General features: G+C 43.4%; 1 protein-coding gene across 1 annotated transcript in view; it reads right to left on the bottom strand.

The window, feature by feature from the left end:
- The window catches only part of PROM2 (prominin 2), a 42,473-nt gene extending 24,307 nt beyond the window's left edge, over nt 1-18,166 (bottom strand). The window contains exons 1-5 of the mRNA XM_075272891.1: nt 17,794-18,166; nt 14,847-14,896; nt 13,156-13,346; nt 6,517-6,637; nt 1,725-1,788 (exon numbers count right to left, since the gene is read on the bottom strand). Of these exons, the coding sequence (XP_075128992.1) occupies nt 1,725-1,788; nt 6,517-6,637; nt 13,156-13,346; nt 14,847-14,896; nt 17,794-18,043 (676 nt within the window). The 5' untranslated portion in view covers nt 18,044-18,166. The remainder of the gene's footprint in view (nt 1-1,724; nt 1,789-6,516; nt 6,638-13,155; nt 13,347-14,846; nt 14,897-17,793) is intronic.
- Between the last annotated feature and the right edge of the window lie 529 nt (nt 18,167-18,695).

Raw genomic sequence — 18,695 nt, 5'->3', positions numbered from 1 at the left:
AACTGCCCAGAAGATTTGTCATCTCCATTCCAGGAGTCTGAGAAGTCTCCTTTTATGTTGGGGGCCTCCTGGACTTTCTGGAAGAATTGGCAAGTATGACATATTGATGGCCTATATTTAGTATCATCAATATGAGATTGATTGAGTCTGACACTTAGCACCCCTACAGATTGGCGGGAGTCTGACACATAGCACCACCATTGGGAGTTTGAACCTTAGCACCCCCCTCGATTGAAGAGAGCCTGAAACTTAGCACCTCCATCAATAAGCAGGAGTCTGTCCCTTAGCACCCCCATTCATTGAAGGGAGTCTGAAAATTAGCATCTCCATCGATTGTTGGGAGTCTTACACTTAGCGCCACCATCAATTGAAGGGAGTCTGACATTTAGCATCCCCATCAATAGGTGGGAGTCTGACACTTAGCAGCCCCATCAATAGGTGGGAGTCTGACCCATAGCACCCCCATCAATTGAAGGGAGTCTGTCACTTAGCACCCCCATCAATTGTTTGGAGTCTGACACTTAGCACCCCCATCAATTGAAGCGAGTCTGACCCATAGCACCCCCATCAATTGAAGGGAGTCTGTCACTTAGCACCCCCATCAATTGTTTGGAGTCTGACACTTAGCACCCCCATCAATTGAAGCGAGTCTGACCCATAGCACCCCCATCAATTGAAGGGAGTCTGTCACTTAGCACCCCCATCAATTGAAGGGAGTCTGACACTTAGCACCCCCATCAATTGAAGGGAGTCTGACACTTAGCACCCCCATCAATTGAATGGAGTCTGACACTTAGCACCCCCATCAATTGTTGGGAGTCTGACCTTTAGCACCTCCATCATTTGACAGAAGTCTGATACTTAGTACCCCCATCAATAGGCGGGAGTCTGACACTTAGCACCCCCATCAATTGAAGGGAGTCTGACACTTAGCACCCCCATCAATTGTTGGGAGTCTGACACTTAGCACCCCCATCAATTGAAGGGAGTCTGACACTTAGCACCCCCATCAATTGTTGGGAGTCTGACCCTTAGCACCTCCATCAGTTGGCAGAAGTCTGATACTTAGTACCCCTATCAATAGGCGGGAGTCTGACACTTAGCACCTCCATCGATTGGCGGGAGTCCAACACTTATCACTCCCTTTGACTGGAGGGAGTCTGACAGAACCATCGATCAGCTGATATTTGCACAATGTATAGCTCCCACAACAACTTGAAAGTAGAGGACGCCCAGGAGTTGTGGATTTTCTTTTTCTTAAAGGTAGATGAATATCCTGACTCGTGTTTCCTGCTCTGTGACTTTTACTTTTTGCTTTTCCTAAATACTTCCATTGTTCTCTTTGGCATCCTTAAGTGATATTTAGCCAGGGATTAATATCACTTGTCGGAGTTGCGTATTTTTCTTTTCTCAGATATGTTACAGATCTCAAGTGCTCATTGGAATGAATTATCTAGTATCTAGTTATGGGGATTAAAAGTGCAGGCCGTGCCAGTATAATCTGTATATATTACATGTAAGCCGAAGTGTGTGGCATAAACTGGGTGTAATGGTTTATACTGGTTAGAAGCTGGTATAGTTGTGAATATACCAAGGCTGAAATGGAGGAGAGGGGGCTAAATCAATGGGGACAATAACGCTTTGCTAGTGATGGGGTCTATGTGTAGGTGGGCGCACAAACTATACAAAAATATAGAATTGTCTAGATACATTATTATACTCACTGTCTAGATCAGCCAAAACTTCTGATTTTGGGATTGAATACGCTGAAACCAACTTGTTAATGGCCTAAAAAATAAACATTTGCATGGTGTTATTAGTGGAATATTCTGCGCTCTATTATTGTGACCCCAAATCACCCCCTTAACCCACCATGTTAAACACCTTCATACAATAAAATTATATATCTTTTTCTGAAATGGAACAAATTTCCTACTTTCTTGAGCCGTCTGAGAGCCATCGAGGTAATGGTACCTTGAGGTCTTGGGTAATTGAGCTCGAGACACTGTACGAGAGAGACTCGGATCCCAATTAGACCCGTGACTTCCATTTACTAGGTTGTGTGGGTGAAGTACATCTAACAATACGACAAACCACAAAACAACATCTAATGTGCCAATATCTTGTTTTACGGTCCTAAATAGAGCAGTTTTTTTGACTTCACTGTGGGAACTTAATAATACACGAATACATCTGACATTAGTGAACACAAAAAAAACCATTAGTTCTACCTACGTAGGGTTTCAGCCGAGCGAGTCTTCTTAGTAATGCTTATTAAGTCCGCTAAAAGTGTACAATAACAAAAACAGTAGACTTGGAGGGGAGAACCTGCATTTTAGGCTACCGGATTGTTCAACTTGCAAAAAGTGGAAAAATTAACTCCTTACTAGGGTTGAGCCGATTTTGAGATTTCAAGATCGACTTTAAAATCCGATTTCCGATCATTTTCCAGCCGATCTCGATCCCGATCGTGAAATTTGCTCGATCGCCGATCGGAATCCGATCTTTTCCGATCCCGATCCTCAACCCTAGTCAATGCTTTTCTATGGGAAAAGTCACTTTTGGGGTTGAGCCGATCTTGAGATAACCTCCGATCTCGATCCCGCTGGAAAAGATCGGGTCGTAATTCCGATCGCGATCGTGAAATTTACTCGATCGCTGATCGGAATCCGATCTTTTACGATCCCGATCACTCAACCCTACTCCTTACAGGTTTGCTTTTTAGTTCACATACAGTATTTAGGTCCAGAAGGTGGGGGTTAGAAATGTACTTCCATCTCCCTTCAACACCATGATAGCTCTTGGACAGGAAATCATTAAGAAAAAACGCTGTTCACATACATGCAGGAAATTAAAATGGTTCTCTCAAAAATTAGTATGGTTCCTGTAGAAAATCTACTGGCATTAGTTCCTACATTTGTTCAGACAATGGTTCCCAATTATCGCAAAACTTCTCTACTGTCCTGGAGACTGGTAATGTTCCTATATGGGGAGTGACAAACTTAGAAATTGACAATGATTCCGACAAGGATGACTAATGAATCCCTCAAGAACGTGTATGGATCCCATAGGCGTCTTCCAGTAGTTGCCATATATGATGTAATGATTGTTCCATGCCAGTAATGGTGAAACTGGTGATGGTTTCCATAGACGATTGGGTAAAGGCTCCCAGATGAGACAACCCAGAGGTCCCACCAACAGGATACTGAAAATAATTTCCACTGGGCACTGGTAAATTTACCATATGCAACTGGTTATACTTCGCACATGAGGCTGGTAACATTTTCTAGTGAAGACCGGTAACGGACTAAAGATTCTTTCCCACTCGGAACTGCTAATGTTCCCTATTGAACTTAGAGATGGCTGTCAAAGAAACTGCAGTAGATGTCCTTTATTTGCAGCCAGACATTGAACCTTACGTTAAAAATAGGGTTACTCCTGTTTTGGCCTTTCCCTGGATGAGATGGGAATATCCTGCCTTTGTCTGCCTGATGTGGCTCGTAGTTGGAGATGTACCTGATAGACGGAGAGGGCCAAACTGTTTTTCTACCATATATTTGCCATATAGGTAAATCGATGTTATGGAAACAGCGCAGCTCACAATGCTATACTGTTCCATATCTCCTATTTACATCTAGGGGAGTTATGGAAACAGTATAGAACAGCGGCATTTGGCTGCCCCATGCATAGTGGTTGGGTGAAAGAACCTAATATCCTATATCAGCCATTTTTATCAGAGATAGGAATATCCCGTTAAGGGTTTTCTTCATCACTACCATGGGAGTCATATAAGAACATTACCTGTCTACTATGGGAAACAATACTAGTATACGAGTATATATGTGAATATATATGTGGGAATATATCGTATATGGGAACACTACTATTTCCTATTACCTACCCCCAATTTTTTATTTCTAATACTGGGGTTGTCTTATACAGCAGTGTAGCATTTGGACCCCTTAGACTCCAGGGCCTGGGTGTGACTGCTACCTATATACTCCTTATAGCTGCGCCCCTCAAGAATTCTTTAATATTATAGGCCGTGCGCACTACATGTCTCTTACAACGGACAATGAAGGGTGTGACTTGTGTCATGCAATGTGTCAATGGGGAATGTGCCATCATACATGACATGATATGGTTCCTCTAGTCTCATGCAGGTAATCTGTAAATGTGAGAAAGGTTGTGTCCATGACTAGCTGCTATTGTTCAGTTCTAGCCTCTCATTCCACAACAGATCTGTCACAATTATAGCATTGTCTCCATATTCTTTTATAGTCGGGTGAAACCAGATCACAGTGTTTAAGGGACAATGCATAGAAAGGTCATACATAAGTATACAATGCCAATATAATCCTATACAGTATAGCGAATCCCACTCCCAGTCTACAATATGGCCTCTATATAAAGCAGCAGAAACAGCGATAAGGTTTCATCAATAAATAGGCCCCAGTTGGGTAGATTATAGACGTAATCGCCCCTATGTACCTTTGGTGTGAAGTTACTTCAAACATGTCTATATCTAATGTGTAGCTTTATTTAACCCCTTAAGGGTGCAGCTATTCTGGGCCTTAAGGAGTCAATGATACATTTTTGCTGGTGTGGGAGCTTGTTTTTGCAGGACAAGTTGTATTTTTTAATGGAGATGTTTTGGAGTGTATATCATGTATTATAAAACTTTTAGTATAGGTTCACATTATTGTTATTAATGCCTGTTTATATCATCTATCGAAGGATGAGAGCCATGGACATTACAGGGATTGTACGGGAAGTTTAGCTTATCCTAACAGGAAAAATACTAAAATGCAACATGTATTTCTATCCTAAAATGCAAAGTATGTCATTAAAATGTAGGTAATTCCCCAAACCCTACAAGGCTAGGGGTTAGGAATAGGACTAGATAACTAGAGGCTTAGATAAACAGCTGTATAAGAATGGCGGTGAGTGTCCCTATAGGATGTGCTAAAAACTTAAGCCATTGCTATTGAGCATTCTGTCCAAATAGCCCCGTGTGCCTTACAGACCCCAGTCGCATATGGCAGAGGCTATCTGACGGACCCTATATCATTCTCCCTACAAGCACCCTTCATCTATTGTAAGCAACTCCGGCCATTGGCGCTTACAATAGCCTGATGGTTCTTTAGGGTCAGTCATGAAGTGTCATAACGTCAGCATGATGTCACCCCGGAGGCCTGAAATTAATCTTTGGGTCAAACCATCCAAACTCAGAATGAAACAAAACTTCAGATGTTCGTCCATCTCTATTACACAGTTGTCATTCATATGAAAGGGCTGTACAATAGAATGAGTAGCCATTCACTAGAGACGCTGGAGACGCACCTTCTGCTAAAGGGGTATATGGATATTTATGGGAATACCCACAGAATATAGATAGATGTGGGTCACATCCCGCTTAAGAACGGGGCTCCCTTACTCCCATTTTGTGGCTGTAATAAAGGAAACACCTATGTAGGTCTCCCCAATCACTTGTATGAGAGTTCTGTAAGAAGCCTGGTTGGATTTTTTTCTGGATACATAGGAAATTTAGAGATTGGGTCTCCTATAGCAGCTATTCCATAAAATCATGAAATAACATTACTGGATGCAATACTATAAGATCCCTACAATCTAAATTGGTCTTATAAGACTCTCTGCTCTCTCCTAGGACAGCTTCACTCTCAAAGTCACACTCGTCCTAAGGTTATACTTGAGGGACGATGGGCAGGGATGGAAGGGTCAGAGAGATTTAGCAGCTACGGCCTATGGGAAAGCCTCAAGATTGATGTGGCCCACAGGGTCGCCTAACTTTTCCTGTGACCCCTGTGACAATGTAACACGGCTTTGACCTTCTTCTCCTTTTACTTCTCCTATTACCAGATAGCAGTCCCTGCTTTGATTTCTTACCTTTTTCCCATGAGATTTCAGCTGTCTCACCCTATTACCAATGGAGCGTATGAAGCTTGTTCTTAGATGTGCGGCAATGTCCCCCCCTCGCCGTGCTCTTATCCTCGCTGATATTTAATGTACTTATCTCCATTAAATAAATATAGCCTCCATGGTTTTTAGGGTAAAAAAAAAGCCTCTGCTGAGATGTCTGACTGATGACTTACAATCTGGCGCTAAGTCTTTGTTTCGCCGCAGCATTAATTATAGACCGGAGCTGATAGTGGCGTCCAGATACACGGCGAGCGGGCCGATGGCCTCCCTATAATCCTCTCCTTCTCATCTCTTCTGAGAGGATCAGATAAAGTGACGGGCTGAAGGCCTCACAAATGCGACCCCTTCTCATGTATTAACACATGGAAAAGAAAAGTAATTGAAGAGATGGAGTGTACAAAGCGTGCCTTAAAGGAAATTATGTAGATCTATTATGGAACGTAATATATTTTTAAAGGGATAGTAATCCCTTTAACAGGAATCACCAATAACATGGGCAAATACTGGCTTTCTCCAAGGACCTCAAGGGTCTTCCCTATGACATTATCTTAGTACACGTATTTTTGTCTACCATACCTGTGGAATACTGCTTATGGAAGACCGAAAATACCGCAAGGTCCTAGCCAAGTCCTCCACTCCGGTGCCAACCTCGTGATGTGTCTTCTGGTTCAAGTAGAAAGTACAGACTACTCCAGCACTGGGATGGAGGAAAGGGAGAATTTCAGTATATTATAGTCTGCCATTGGTTGTACTAACTATTGAAAACGATATATGGCTTTGGTTTATACATGTAATTCATTCTTCATCATAACGTTAGGTAGTCAACACCAACATTTCGCTTTAGGTTTCCCATTGTCCAAGCGCTCAACTCACTATTCATAGAGAAATACTCAGACATACATAATAGCCTTTGATAAGAGCACCACTCTTGTCCATAGGATGGGTTTGGTATTACAGCTTATCCCCAATGGGGCTGAGTTACAATACTGGACACAAATCATGACCGTTCACCCTGTCATACAATAAAAAACATGCAGGGATTCAAAGTCATTTTTAAATATTTATCTTTGGTTCTACTATTGACCCGGGCCCAACAAGGCAGACTGACTACCGTATATACTGGGAAATCTTATTGACTCGAGTATAAGCCTATGGGGGGAAATGCAGCAGCTACTGGGAAATTTCAAAAATTAAAATGGTCAGTGTTTTTGGATGCAGTAGTTGCTGGGGAAGGGGAGGGGGTGTTTTGGTTGTCTGTCTGCCCCTTCCCTGAGCTTGAGGACTGTTTTTTCTTCCCCCACTTGGAATTCAGCCTGGCTGAATATAGAGTATCTGCAGTGCTCCTATTAACCCCTTCCTGATGGAACAGGAGATCCCACTGCAGATCCCCTATATTCAGTAGACCAGGCACTTTCAGACACAAAGATACCTAATGTGTTTGTGTCTCACAGTAATTTTCTACTTTTAGATGTATTCTAGGGAAAGGAGGGATTTACAACTTTTTTTTATTTTTTTAAAATCTTTTTTTTTTCTTTGCACTATTTTATGGGAGATTCTATACATTGACATTGTGGCTGGTCATAGATCCCCCCCGAAAAAAAAAAAAAATAGTTTTTGCTGACTCGAGTATAAGCTGAGGGGGGCTTTTTCAGCACAAAAACTGTGCTGAAAAATTTGGCTTATACTCGAGTATATACGTATCTTACGCTTGGTTTATGTTATATGTTAATGCTGCTTCTCTGTTGTTCTGGTCCGGAAGAGGACCAGAATAATGGAGAGGCGGCCCGCCAAAATAACACTTACACATGAAGTCCATTAAAACTAACACTAATGGAGGAAAAAGATCAACGGCGAGTCCGGCGCTGATGTGAACATAGCCTTATATGTATAGGGGTGTCTTGATGCTTTCCCAATGTATGATATTTGGGGAAAGAATGATAAACCATGTGTTGAGTTTAATAATCAATCCTTTCTCCCTATTGCCAGGACATGCATGCTTGTCTGAGCCTTCTGTGTATATGTTTGTGGGGTTCAGTTGGCCGAACGAGCATTTGATATACAGATCTATGGCTAAATTCACATCCACATAGATAACACGGCACACACCTAGTTACCTAGACTCATGTCTATAGTTAGATAAAAGGCTCCCAGTACAATAGGTATACAGTGAAACTTAATACAGGAGCTATTGTTGAGTAGATTTACAGTACATGAGTTGTGTATCATATATCCACATGTATCAATGTCTTGCCTTTGATAGTCGTTATTAGGTCAATGCTCTTGGCTTGTTCATAAATAGAAAACTATCCTCAAAGAATACAAAGGCAGTTTATTAATACAAAGTGATGTGGATATGATAGATCTCAAATGTTAAGCTTCTAGATCAGGGGTAGGGAACCTTCGGCTCTCCAGCTGCTGTTAAACTACAACTCCCAGCATGCTTCAGTCACTTCCATGGGAGTTCCATGAACAGCAGAGCAAGTATACATGCTGGGAGTTGTAGTCTTGCAACAGCTGGAGAGCCGTACGTTCCCTACCGCTGCTCTAGATGGAAGAACCTCCTAAAAATCAGCTCATCATTGGGGTCCTACCAGGACGGTCATCATCCTGACATCCCGCTGGTGAGCTCTATTGGGTTGTGGTGAAATTCTACAGCAGCCATAGACTGTGAGTCATGGTGTGTCTTCACTTTGTCATGATTTAGGAGAGTCTTCCACCCGTAATCTGGGGGTTGCTGGCATCCAGCCACCGGTCCTTGGGTGATGTGGCAAGATGGCCCTCAAGTCGCCGGTGCTGATCCTCCTTGCCACTATGGCCAATGTGCCGCTTGTCTGCCTGGCATTCACAGAGTTGTCACACAGACACTCTGCACCCTGCAGGTCACCTGGAAATTGACTGGGAAAGAATAGACCCACACTACAGATTCTTATTTATTGTAGGTGAGGTACAGCAGGACTTGTATAACAACCATCACAGTAGTGAAGAAAAGTAACTTGTACAGGCTGTGGAGGCAAACAACGTGCATTCGCTGTCTTGGGAGGTGCACCCTCTGCCACTGCGGACCACAAGTTTCTGCTCACCAGGTTCCCAAGAAGGTATGCCGGGTAACATCTTAGGATAGATGCCCTTGCTAACTGTTGCCTCCTCCAAGTTGTCCTCCAACAACAAGATGGCCTTCACCTCCACAAGTCACCTCTCTGCCTTGCCTCAAGCCATCTTCTCCTCCGCATAGCACAAGAGTTCTCTTTAAATTGGGATCCATCTCCAATCTGTTGCACCGCTCTCCCAGCTCATCTATTCAAGATGTGTGTCCGCACCACCTTACATGGAGGCGCGGGCATATAATACATATATGATATATACTGTGCATTATGTTATGTGTCAAGTTAAACCTTGTAACATCTGTAGGCATCATATTATAATTGGATGCTTATTGTAGATAGCAAGGCCATAACTTGAGGGGTCCCTAAGGTGTCGTGTCCCAATATGAGGAGACTGGTACTATATACGGTACATTATAGTGGGAGGCTTGGTAAACATTTTGCATGTCCTGCCACCTTTACTCTGGGTCCCGTTGCTATTGCCGTGCAACAATGGAGACTGATGGTTTCTACAAAGCAAAAATGTTATCTTTAACCCGTGCAATGCTGGTATGGAGTGAGAGGAAGGGGTCTAAGCTTCAGCCGCCCAGAGACAGCGCTTGTTCTCCTGTGGTTCAGGTGCATTAACAAGCCGTGTAAGAGGCTCGCAGGCTCTTTAGCGGTAAAATGAAATGACAGCCGTTGTGGAATGGGGTCAAGTGACAGTGGAATGACAGTCCTGCCTGCCGCACTCACTACATCAGATCCTCTATGTGGGGATAATTGAAAGTGAATGCTCTCTCCTCTGCTTGCTTTATGTGGTCTTTACATTGTTATTCTGCTGCTAGAAACTAGAGCGCTGATGGTGACACCTACAGAGTACTGGTAGATAAGTCTTATTGCTAGGCGTATCACGAGTTACAGAGATCGATGCCGGGGTGATGTTGTACGCATTAGCTTGTCCCTATAGAGATCTGTCAATGTGACAGCAGTTGTGGTTTAATTGATAATGGATATACACTCACCGGCCACTTTATTAGGTACACCTGTCCAACTGCTCGTTAACACTTAATTTCTAATCAGCCAATCACATGGCGGCAACTCAGTGCATTTAGGCATGTAGACATGGTCAAGACAATCTCCTGCAGTTCAAACCGAGCATCAGTATGGGGAAGAAAGGTGATTTGAGTGCCTTTGAACGTGGCATGGTTGTTGGTGCCAGAAGGGCTGGTCTGAGTATTTCAGAAACTGCTGATCTACTGGGATTTTCACGCACAACCATCTCTAGGGTTTACAGAGAATGGTCCGAAAAAGAAAAAACATCCAGTGAGCGGCAGTTCTGTGGGCGGAAATGCGTTGTTGATGCCAGAGGTCAGAGGAGAATGGCCAGACTGGTTCGAGCTGATAGAAAGGCAACAGTGACTCAAATAGCCACCCGTTACAACCAAAGTAGCCAGAAGAGCATCTCTGAACGCACAGTACGTCGAACTTTGAGGCAGATGGGCTACAGCAGCAGAAGACCACACCGGGTGCCACTCCTTTCAGCTAAGAACAGGAAACTGAGGCTACAATTTGCACAAGCTCATCGAAATTGGACAATTGAAGATTGGAAAAACGTTGCCTGGTCTGATGAGTCTCGATTTCTGCTGCGACATTCGGATGGTAGGGTCAGAATTTGGCGTCAACAACATGAAAGCATGGATCCATCCTGCCTTGCATCAACGGTTCAGGCTGGTGGTGGTGGTGTCATGGTGTGGGGAATATTTTCTTGGCACTCTTTGGGCCCCTTGGTACCAATTGAGCATCGTTGCAACGCCAAAGCCTACCTGAGTATTGTTGCTGACCATGTCCATCCCTTTATGACCACAATGTACCCAACATCTGATGGCTACTTTCAGCAGGATAATGCAATGCCATGTCATAAAGCTGGAATCATCTCAGACTGGTTTCTTGAACATGACAATGAGTTCACTGTACTCCAATGGCCTCCACAGTCACCAGATCTCAATCCAATAGAGCATCTTTGGGATGTGGTGGAACGGGAGATTCGCATCATGGATGTGCAGCCGACAAATCTGCGGCAACTGTGTGATGCCATCATGTCAATATGGACCAAAATCTCTGAGGAATGCTTCCAGCACCTTGTTGAATCTATGCCACGAAGAATTGAGGCAGTTCTGAAGGCAAAAGGGGGTCCAACCCGTTACTAGCATGGTGTACCTAATAAAGTGGCCGGTGAGTGTATAATGCATAGCATTTGGAACAGTGACAATCGAATAAAAGTGTAAGGCTTGGTTCACACTTGCGTTGGAGTCTCTGACAGCACTTTTCTCTCCGACAATTTAGTATAAATCCTGAGGAAACCCAACAGACACCCGATGAACCTCATTATAGTTTAAGGGGTCCAGGCGCGTCAATGGGTAACCGCTTTTTAGCAGACGGGCTCTCCATTTATTGGTTCCCCATGTGGACCCAAATGATGGAGAGATGAGCGCTATTATGAACCTAGCGTAAGCGTAGATGGGCAGAATAAAGAGGTGCCAGACGTATTACAATCGCTGATGTTTAGTACATTTAGTGTATCTTTCGTACACTTTTGCTTAACTTTACACCACCTGCAGGTTTACTTTATCAAATCTTGGTGCATCTTAAAGGGGTTGTCCAGGCAAAAATGGACAACCCTTTTAAAGTTTAAATAAGCTGAAGTCAATGAAAAAATTTTTTAAAAAAATGTATACTTACCTGTTCCTGTTGCTCTGGTGTCCTCCCGCGCCGCCTGTTTCATCTGCTCAAGCGGTGTCTTCCGGCGTTATGCTGGAGTTGTAGTTTGGCTCCATCGGTCAGATGACTTCCTGAGGCCAATCAGTGAAGTGACATCACAGATCCTCTTACTGAGTCCTGCTGAGGTCATGTGACTGCTGAGGCCAATCAGCAAAGTGACATCACAGATCCTCTTCCTGAGGCCTGCTGAGGTCACGTGACTACTGTGAAGCTTCAAGCTCAACAGCGGAAGAGACCCAGGAGAGCAAATGAACCGGAAAGCACTGGACGACACCAGAGCAACTAGGATAGATGAGTATGTGTTTTTTTTAAACAAAAAAAAATTCATTGTCCTAAACATATTTAAACTTTAAAAAATTAGCCTGGATAACCCCTTTAAGGCTGAGGCCCCACGTTGCGGAAACGCAGCTATTTTTGTTGCAGATTTTGCTGCATCTTTTTGATCAAATACTGTTCTGCCTATTACAAACACAACATTGAAACAGTCCAAGTACTTCAAGGAATATAGAAGGTATCCCTAGGGTACACATGCTGCAAGGTGGGAACATGGATTTAGAAAAAGTAAGAGCTTCATATTTAAGGTATGCCTATAAGAATACATAGCAGGTTAGCGCACAGTATAAGGGTATATTCACATGGAAGAACCTGGCACTGATTTTGAGGGAGAGTCAACCTTAACATCAGTGTCAGGTTCCGCCCTGATTCTATCTCATTGTTTTCAATGGGAGGAAGAGATCCAAGCTGGGCGTATGTATCATAGGACGCGTTCTAGCCATGCTCAGCATCAATACTCTGATCCTTACGTCCAAGGGCTTACAATCTAATGCTGTCCCAGTGACGTGTTGTTTATGCAATGGAGCTTACAGCCATAGACTGACACAGTACGTAACATGCTGAGGATCCCTATGGCTAGTCTGTGCACAGAGGGACTGGTAAGATGTTTTGTACATCCAGTGTGGGTTATTGGAATTTCCTCCCAAAGCTGAATTGAATTAAACGTAATAATTCCAGGCAGATACAACACATGATGGTTATTGTAGGTGACAATATAGAAACGGGATGTCATACAGATGGAGCTTTGAGGGAACGTGCAGCTGTTTTCATAGGGATTTCACTGCATTGTATGTGACATTTATTGCTTGCTCACTGTAAGGAGCGTTTGCTGGTGCCCTATCAATGGATGTAGCAGAGCTGAATGTGTTATGTAACTCTTTTAATGTTGCCCTGGATTTGTTAGATTTACCTATCCCTGTGCTAGACCAAAGAGATAACATAGTGATGTCATGAGGTCTTGTGCCAAGTGACGTATATATGCATATCATCAATCTATGACAATGTATAAAAGGTAACTTACAACAAAACGCAGAATGTACAAAGGAGTAGGGCAAATATTGGAGTTGGCTGGCAGATGCCTCCTTCACATGGCAGGATTCTTCTTCCCTGATACTGGAATATGCAGAAAGTTAACCCAAACGCCAACATGAAGATGAAGAAAAGGATGGCGATCACAGCACAAGTCACGTAACCCGCTTCATACTTCACAACCTGCAATGCAAATCATATTCATATCGACATATTGGTCGTATTGAAGGACAACAACAACACAAGAAGCGATGTACTGGGCATATTAGGTTTCTTACAATGTAATCTGGGCTCAGTGGCATAGTAAGGGTCAAACTGGGCACCCATTATGGTGCCAACTAGAACAGAGGAGCCTAGTGTTTGTTTCTGTTTCCAAGACCTTTGGGATAATGCTTCACTTTTTTGTTTGCAAAATTCTATCTCCAAGGACCCTTTGGCAGTGCATTGGTCTGACCCTATGGTATGAACACGTTTGCTTGGGGTACAGTCGGAGCCGGTAAGGCTAGGTTTACATCTGCATTGGAGTCTCCATAGGCAGGATAGGTAGGGTGGTCAGCTGACCCTACATTGAGATCTGTGCAAGTGTAGAAGGGATAGTTGTGGTCTTGTGGAAGTACTGAGGATGGTGGGACAGGTTCTGTACCTCTGAGAACTTATGGGGAACCCATTTCTAGTGATTGGTGGGACTTAACTTTCCTCCGAACACAAGAACTTTGATCCCACTTATGATAAAAGCAATGAAACAAGAGGTGCTCAGATTTCTACCAGAGCTTATACTAGGTTGAACCCTAACATCAAGTAACAGATCACAGTAAGAGGAAATGGGGGAACCAACTGGCTCACCTTTACCGGTAGAGAGAAATGTGATCTCAACATCCATAGCTAGTTGTCTTTTCTTATCATTGGGCTACAACACACAATAACTGTATTTACAGTCGTCTGGCGTTGTACTCTGTCAATAACAAGAAAGGGCAACCAGACTATGGATGCTGAGATTTTGGTCTACCAGAAGAGGTTAGCCAGTTGGTACCCCAATTTCCTCTATAGGATTGTATGTCACTTGATGTTTGGGTTCAACCTAGTATAAGTCCAAGTAGAAATGTGAGTACCTATTGTTTTGTTGGTTTTATTCGAAGTGGGATCAAACTTCTTTGTGGTATAGATCATGTCCCACCATCCTCAGTTCATCCAACTATCTCAATGTAGGGCCACTGACCAACCTATCTATCCTGCATTTGTAGTAGAGTCCACTACTTGAGGCTTCATCCCTCATATATATTGCTCTATAGCCTGGCATCAGACATCCATGCCCAAATTTACAAATGCACCAAGCCGACACTGCCTCACCTTATTCCATCCCTCTATATAAAAGGTTTGTGGAAATATCCACAATGGCCATATCTTGTAAATTAGATTCAGTACTATAATTGTATTTGCATCCTAGATAGACCAGGAACAAGGATGTGGGAGTCTTTCATAAATCTTACCATAGGATTTTGCCAAGGAGGGTTTGTCACGGCATGGTTATGCATACGTGGAACAACTATATATATATATATATATATATATATATATATATATATATATATATATATATATATATATATCTAGGGTCACCGGCTTTTCTCTATTTTTCATGAATGTGCCCCAATGCAGCTTAGGTCTGATATCACCTGAGCTCACCTGAGATGTTTCCAAGCTTGAGGAATTTCGGAAAAGTGAACGCATTAAATCTAGAATATAAAACATAACAGATAGTATTGGACATACATACATAGATATGATAAGTAATCGGAAATACACATGTAGTCATTACACATTTAGTTCTGATTTTCCATGGGATTGAAGATAAAGTTACTGCACATTATGATAATACATAGAAGAAAGAAACCACCAACTAAGCTCTGCTACATCTTCTCGTACCTATCACAAGTATGCTAGTCGATATTGGTACAGAGATATGTCTAGAGTCATTGTAATATTAGCATGCTCATCTTTAAGGTTGCTGTTTTATGTGAAGTTCTGAATGCTACTGCCTTTATAGAATCAGTCTCATATACGGATTGTTACACGTCCAGTGGCATAACTACCGGGGTAGCAGGGGTAGCGGCTGTCACAGGGCCCGGGACATTAGGGGCCCAGTGACAGCCACTACCCCTGCGCAGGGTCGGACCCCGAGCCCCGACTATTAAGTCCTCATTTTGCCAAAGCAGATGCACTAGCTGATGCTGAAGCTGCACATGGTGTCCTCCCGATATATAGGGAAAGTACATACTGGAGGACACCATGTGCAGCTTCAGCAGCAGCTAATGGCTGCTTGTAATCCATTCACTTATCTGCTGCTCGAACTTCCTCCCCCCCCCCCCCCCCACAGTGAGTCGTCTCTCACATCGGAGCATGTGGGGAAGACAGGGAGCAGTCTGCTGCGATGCTTCACTCCTCTGGAAAATGTGGGTATAGTCTTTTGGTAAAATATGTATGTTTAATATGTATATATGTGTACATTGGTGCGAAGTCTGTGTCTTGTATATTTTGTGAGTACTGTATGTTTGTATACAGGTATGTATATACAGTATAATGTGTATGTATGAGTGTATGTATATATGTGAGTATATATAGTATTCATACATTCATATAAGTATATATGACATATATGGTATATGAAAGTATATCAAATCAAATCAAAAAATGCTTTATTGGCACGTCCGAATAGGTATTTGGCATTGCCAAAGCTAGTAAAGTGGGTGGGTGGGGGGGGAGTTGGGTTGGGTGGGTGGTGGGTGGGTGGTGGGTATGGGGGGGGGGGTTCGGTTATAACAGTCCATAAATATATAAATGTATATGTGTGAGTACAGTGGTGTAACTACCGGGGTAGCAGTTTTTTTTTCTCTTAATAGGCCGTTACTGGCTGGAGTTACAACTGGCCCTATTTACTTACCGATCCTGGCAGTGGCGTGGCCGGGAACAGTAAGTGACGCCACGGGCCCCACAAGAACTATTATACCCCCAAGTATAATGATCGGTGGACGGGGAGAAGTAGGAGAACAAAATAAACACTCTTACTTACTTCTCCATTCTCCGTACAGGCATCGGGCCTAGTTGTCTGACGTTACATGACCAGGACCTGCTTCCCGGGCCATGCGACGTCCGTACGTCATTAAAGATTGCCGACACCACCGAGGACTGCAGCGGAGCCAGAGATAGGTAAGTAACAGTGGGTTTTTTTTTGTTTTTTTATGTTTGTATTCCCCCGGGTCTCCAATTATTATCCTCTGGGATCTGAAAAGACCCCAGAGTATAATAATTGTTCATGGGTGTTCATTATAGGACATAATACTGTGTGCAGGGGCCACTATGGGACATAATACTGTGTGCAGGGTCACTATGGGGCATAATAGAGCGCGCAGGAATGTGGCGGGGGTCGGTCAGTCAGGGTCGTCGAAGTCGGTCAGGAAGGGGGGGCCCATGTCAAAAGTTCACCACGGGGCCCCGCCATTCCTAGTTACGCCACTGTACATGTCTATGACCATAGCCCACATGGCATTATAGATGGTGGGCTAGAATATACTGATTCTGTGCATTTACCATTTTAAAGGCTTTGCCCAAAAACAGAAAACATGTCTGCCAGAAATAGTGCCACTCTTAAGCATGGGCTGTGCCTAATAATAGCTCAGCCTCATTCACTTGATACTGCAGTACCAGCCATAGCCAATTAACAAGCGTGGCGCTGTTTCTGGGGAAAAATTGTCACTAGTCTCTTCTTCCATACCCAAATTCCTTAACTCTTCTCAAAAATCTAATCAACTTGTGCCCGTCTCTGTACACTGTATACTATTACTTACTTTCCACTAGGTAAGCACTGGCTCCCATTATACTTCCTCATGGTAAGGATGATATTTTATGCTACCCATCTGCCTTCAGAGTTCATCATTCTCCGGGTAATATTGGTCTTACTAGTTTTTTGGGCCTATTATATTAGATAGGTTTAGGTCTGACACCTGGCACCCTCACAAATCAGCTGATATAAGGGGCACTACACAGTGAACAGAGTCAGAAGCAGACTGCTCTGTTTACTGCGCAGTGGCTGTGCCAGGTTACACTCAGTTCACACTGGCATTGTGCCTGACAGACCCAAATGACGGAGAGCCAGTCTGCTAAAACAGCGATTATACACAGACTATAATGGGGTCCGCTGGGTGTCCACCATTTTCAAACTTAAAGTGGTGGAGTGAAAAGTTCACGGAGCAGTACTTTTCTCTCCACCTATTTTTGTCGCTTTTTGAGACAATTTCCAGCAGATGTGATCCCAGCCTTACTGCAGCTCAGCTCCTGTTCACGTAAACTGATGGCCTATTCAGAAGCTCCCGGTATTGTCTGGCCTATCTTGAAGCTCTGCTTATGTTAGGTTCACACCAGCGCCGTGGTCTCGTCATTCGGGCGCCATAAAGCAGTGGAGAAGAAAGTATTTCCTTGCCAATTTTCTTACTCAGATGTGAATCCAGTCTTACTCGCCATCTCTTCCATAGCAGAGGCAATGAATAATGCAGTGATATCCCCCACTATAAAAAAAAAGCCATATATGCATTGTATATATCTACAGAAAACAAATAGATTTTTTTAGTTATCCTACCGTCCGGGAAGGGGTTTGGCTGGACTACATCCAAAAACAGCTTTTGCATCCTATAGAGAGGGCCCAGTCCATCAGAATGTTGCCTTGTTATCGAAATATTGTCATCATTTTGCACTGGGTCAAACTGTAGCGCTCCAGAGCCAGTGACCAACTCACACGTCTGAGGGGCCACTGACCCTATAAAAAACTGGAAACAGAACAACCAGCACAAGATGCCCAAGTAGCCTATCCTAAAATCCAGGGAATCCATCTTCCAAAGGTAGCTCTGTCACCAGCCAGACTCCTGAAATTTCATTCTTCAGACACCTCAGATCTTCTTCATCTTCTGTAATACATTTAACAAATCTGTCTCTGGCTGAGATTGGCCAGCCGAAGCGAACAGACACTCCTGGGACTACTATGAGTGTACAGACATGTGTTTCGGTGAACCTGATGTACCTGTTTATTTGTGTTGGGACAGGCCCAGTATTCTGCAAGAGCATCCAAGGCACATCCTCCTGTGCTGAGTCACAAATACCTGGGAATGAGCAGGTGAGTCTGATACCAATTATTATCCTCGGCTATAGACAACAGTCCCTATATCTTCTGAATTCCCGGGTAAGGACCGTCACGTGGTGGGACAGATTCCTGTAGAGGAAGTCACTGATTTATGGAGAAACTTCATTGGAAACAGGATGGTGACTGGTTGCGAAAGTTATTGCTTAACACTAACAGTGATAGCTTCCATTTTTCTTTTTCCCATATCACTTGCCAAGAAGGACAAGACATCTTGTATAGGTATCCCAAGAGGCCATAATTGTTTTCTATCTTGCTTTTTGTATATCTTCTAGAGAGTTTGCTCCTTCCAGGGTTCTTCATGCAATGGAGACAAGCTAAGGTCTACCCATCTAGCCAACGAGTCC

The sequence above is a fragment of the Leptodactylus fuscus genome, chromosome 5 (assembly GCF_031893055.1).
Source record: "Leptodactylus fuscus isolate aLepFus1 chromosome 5, aLepFus1.hap2, whole genome shotgun sequence".
In the NCBI taxonomy this organism is placed as follows: Eukaryota; Metazoa; Chordata; class Amphibia; order Anura; family Leptodactylidae; genus Leptodactylus; species Leptodactylus fuscus.
This window is presented reverse-complemented; position numbering and strand designations above follow the sequence as displayed.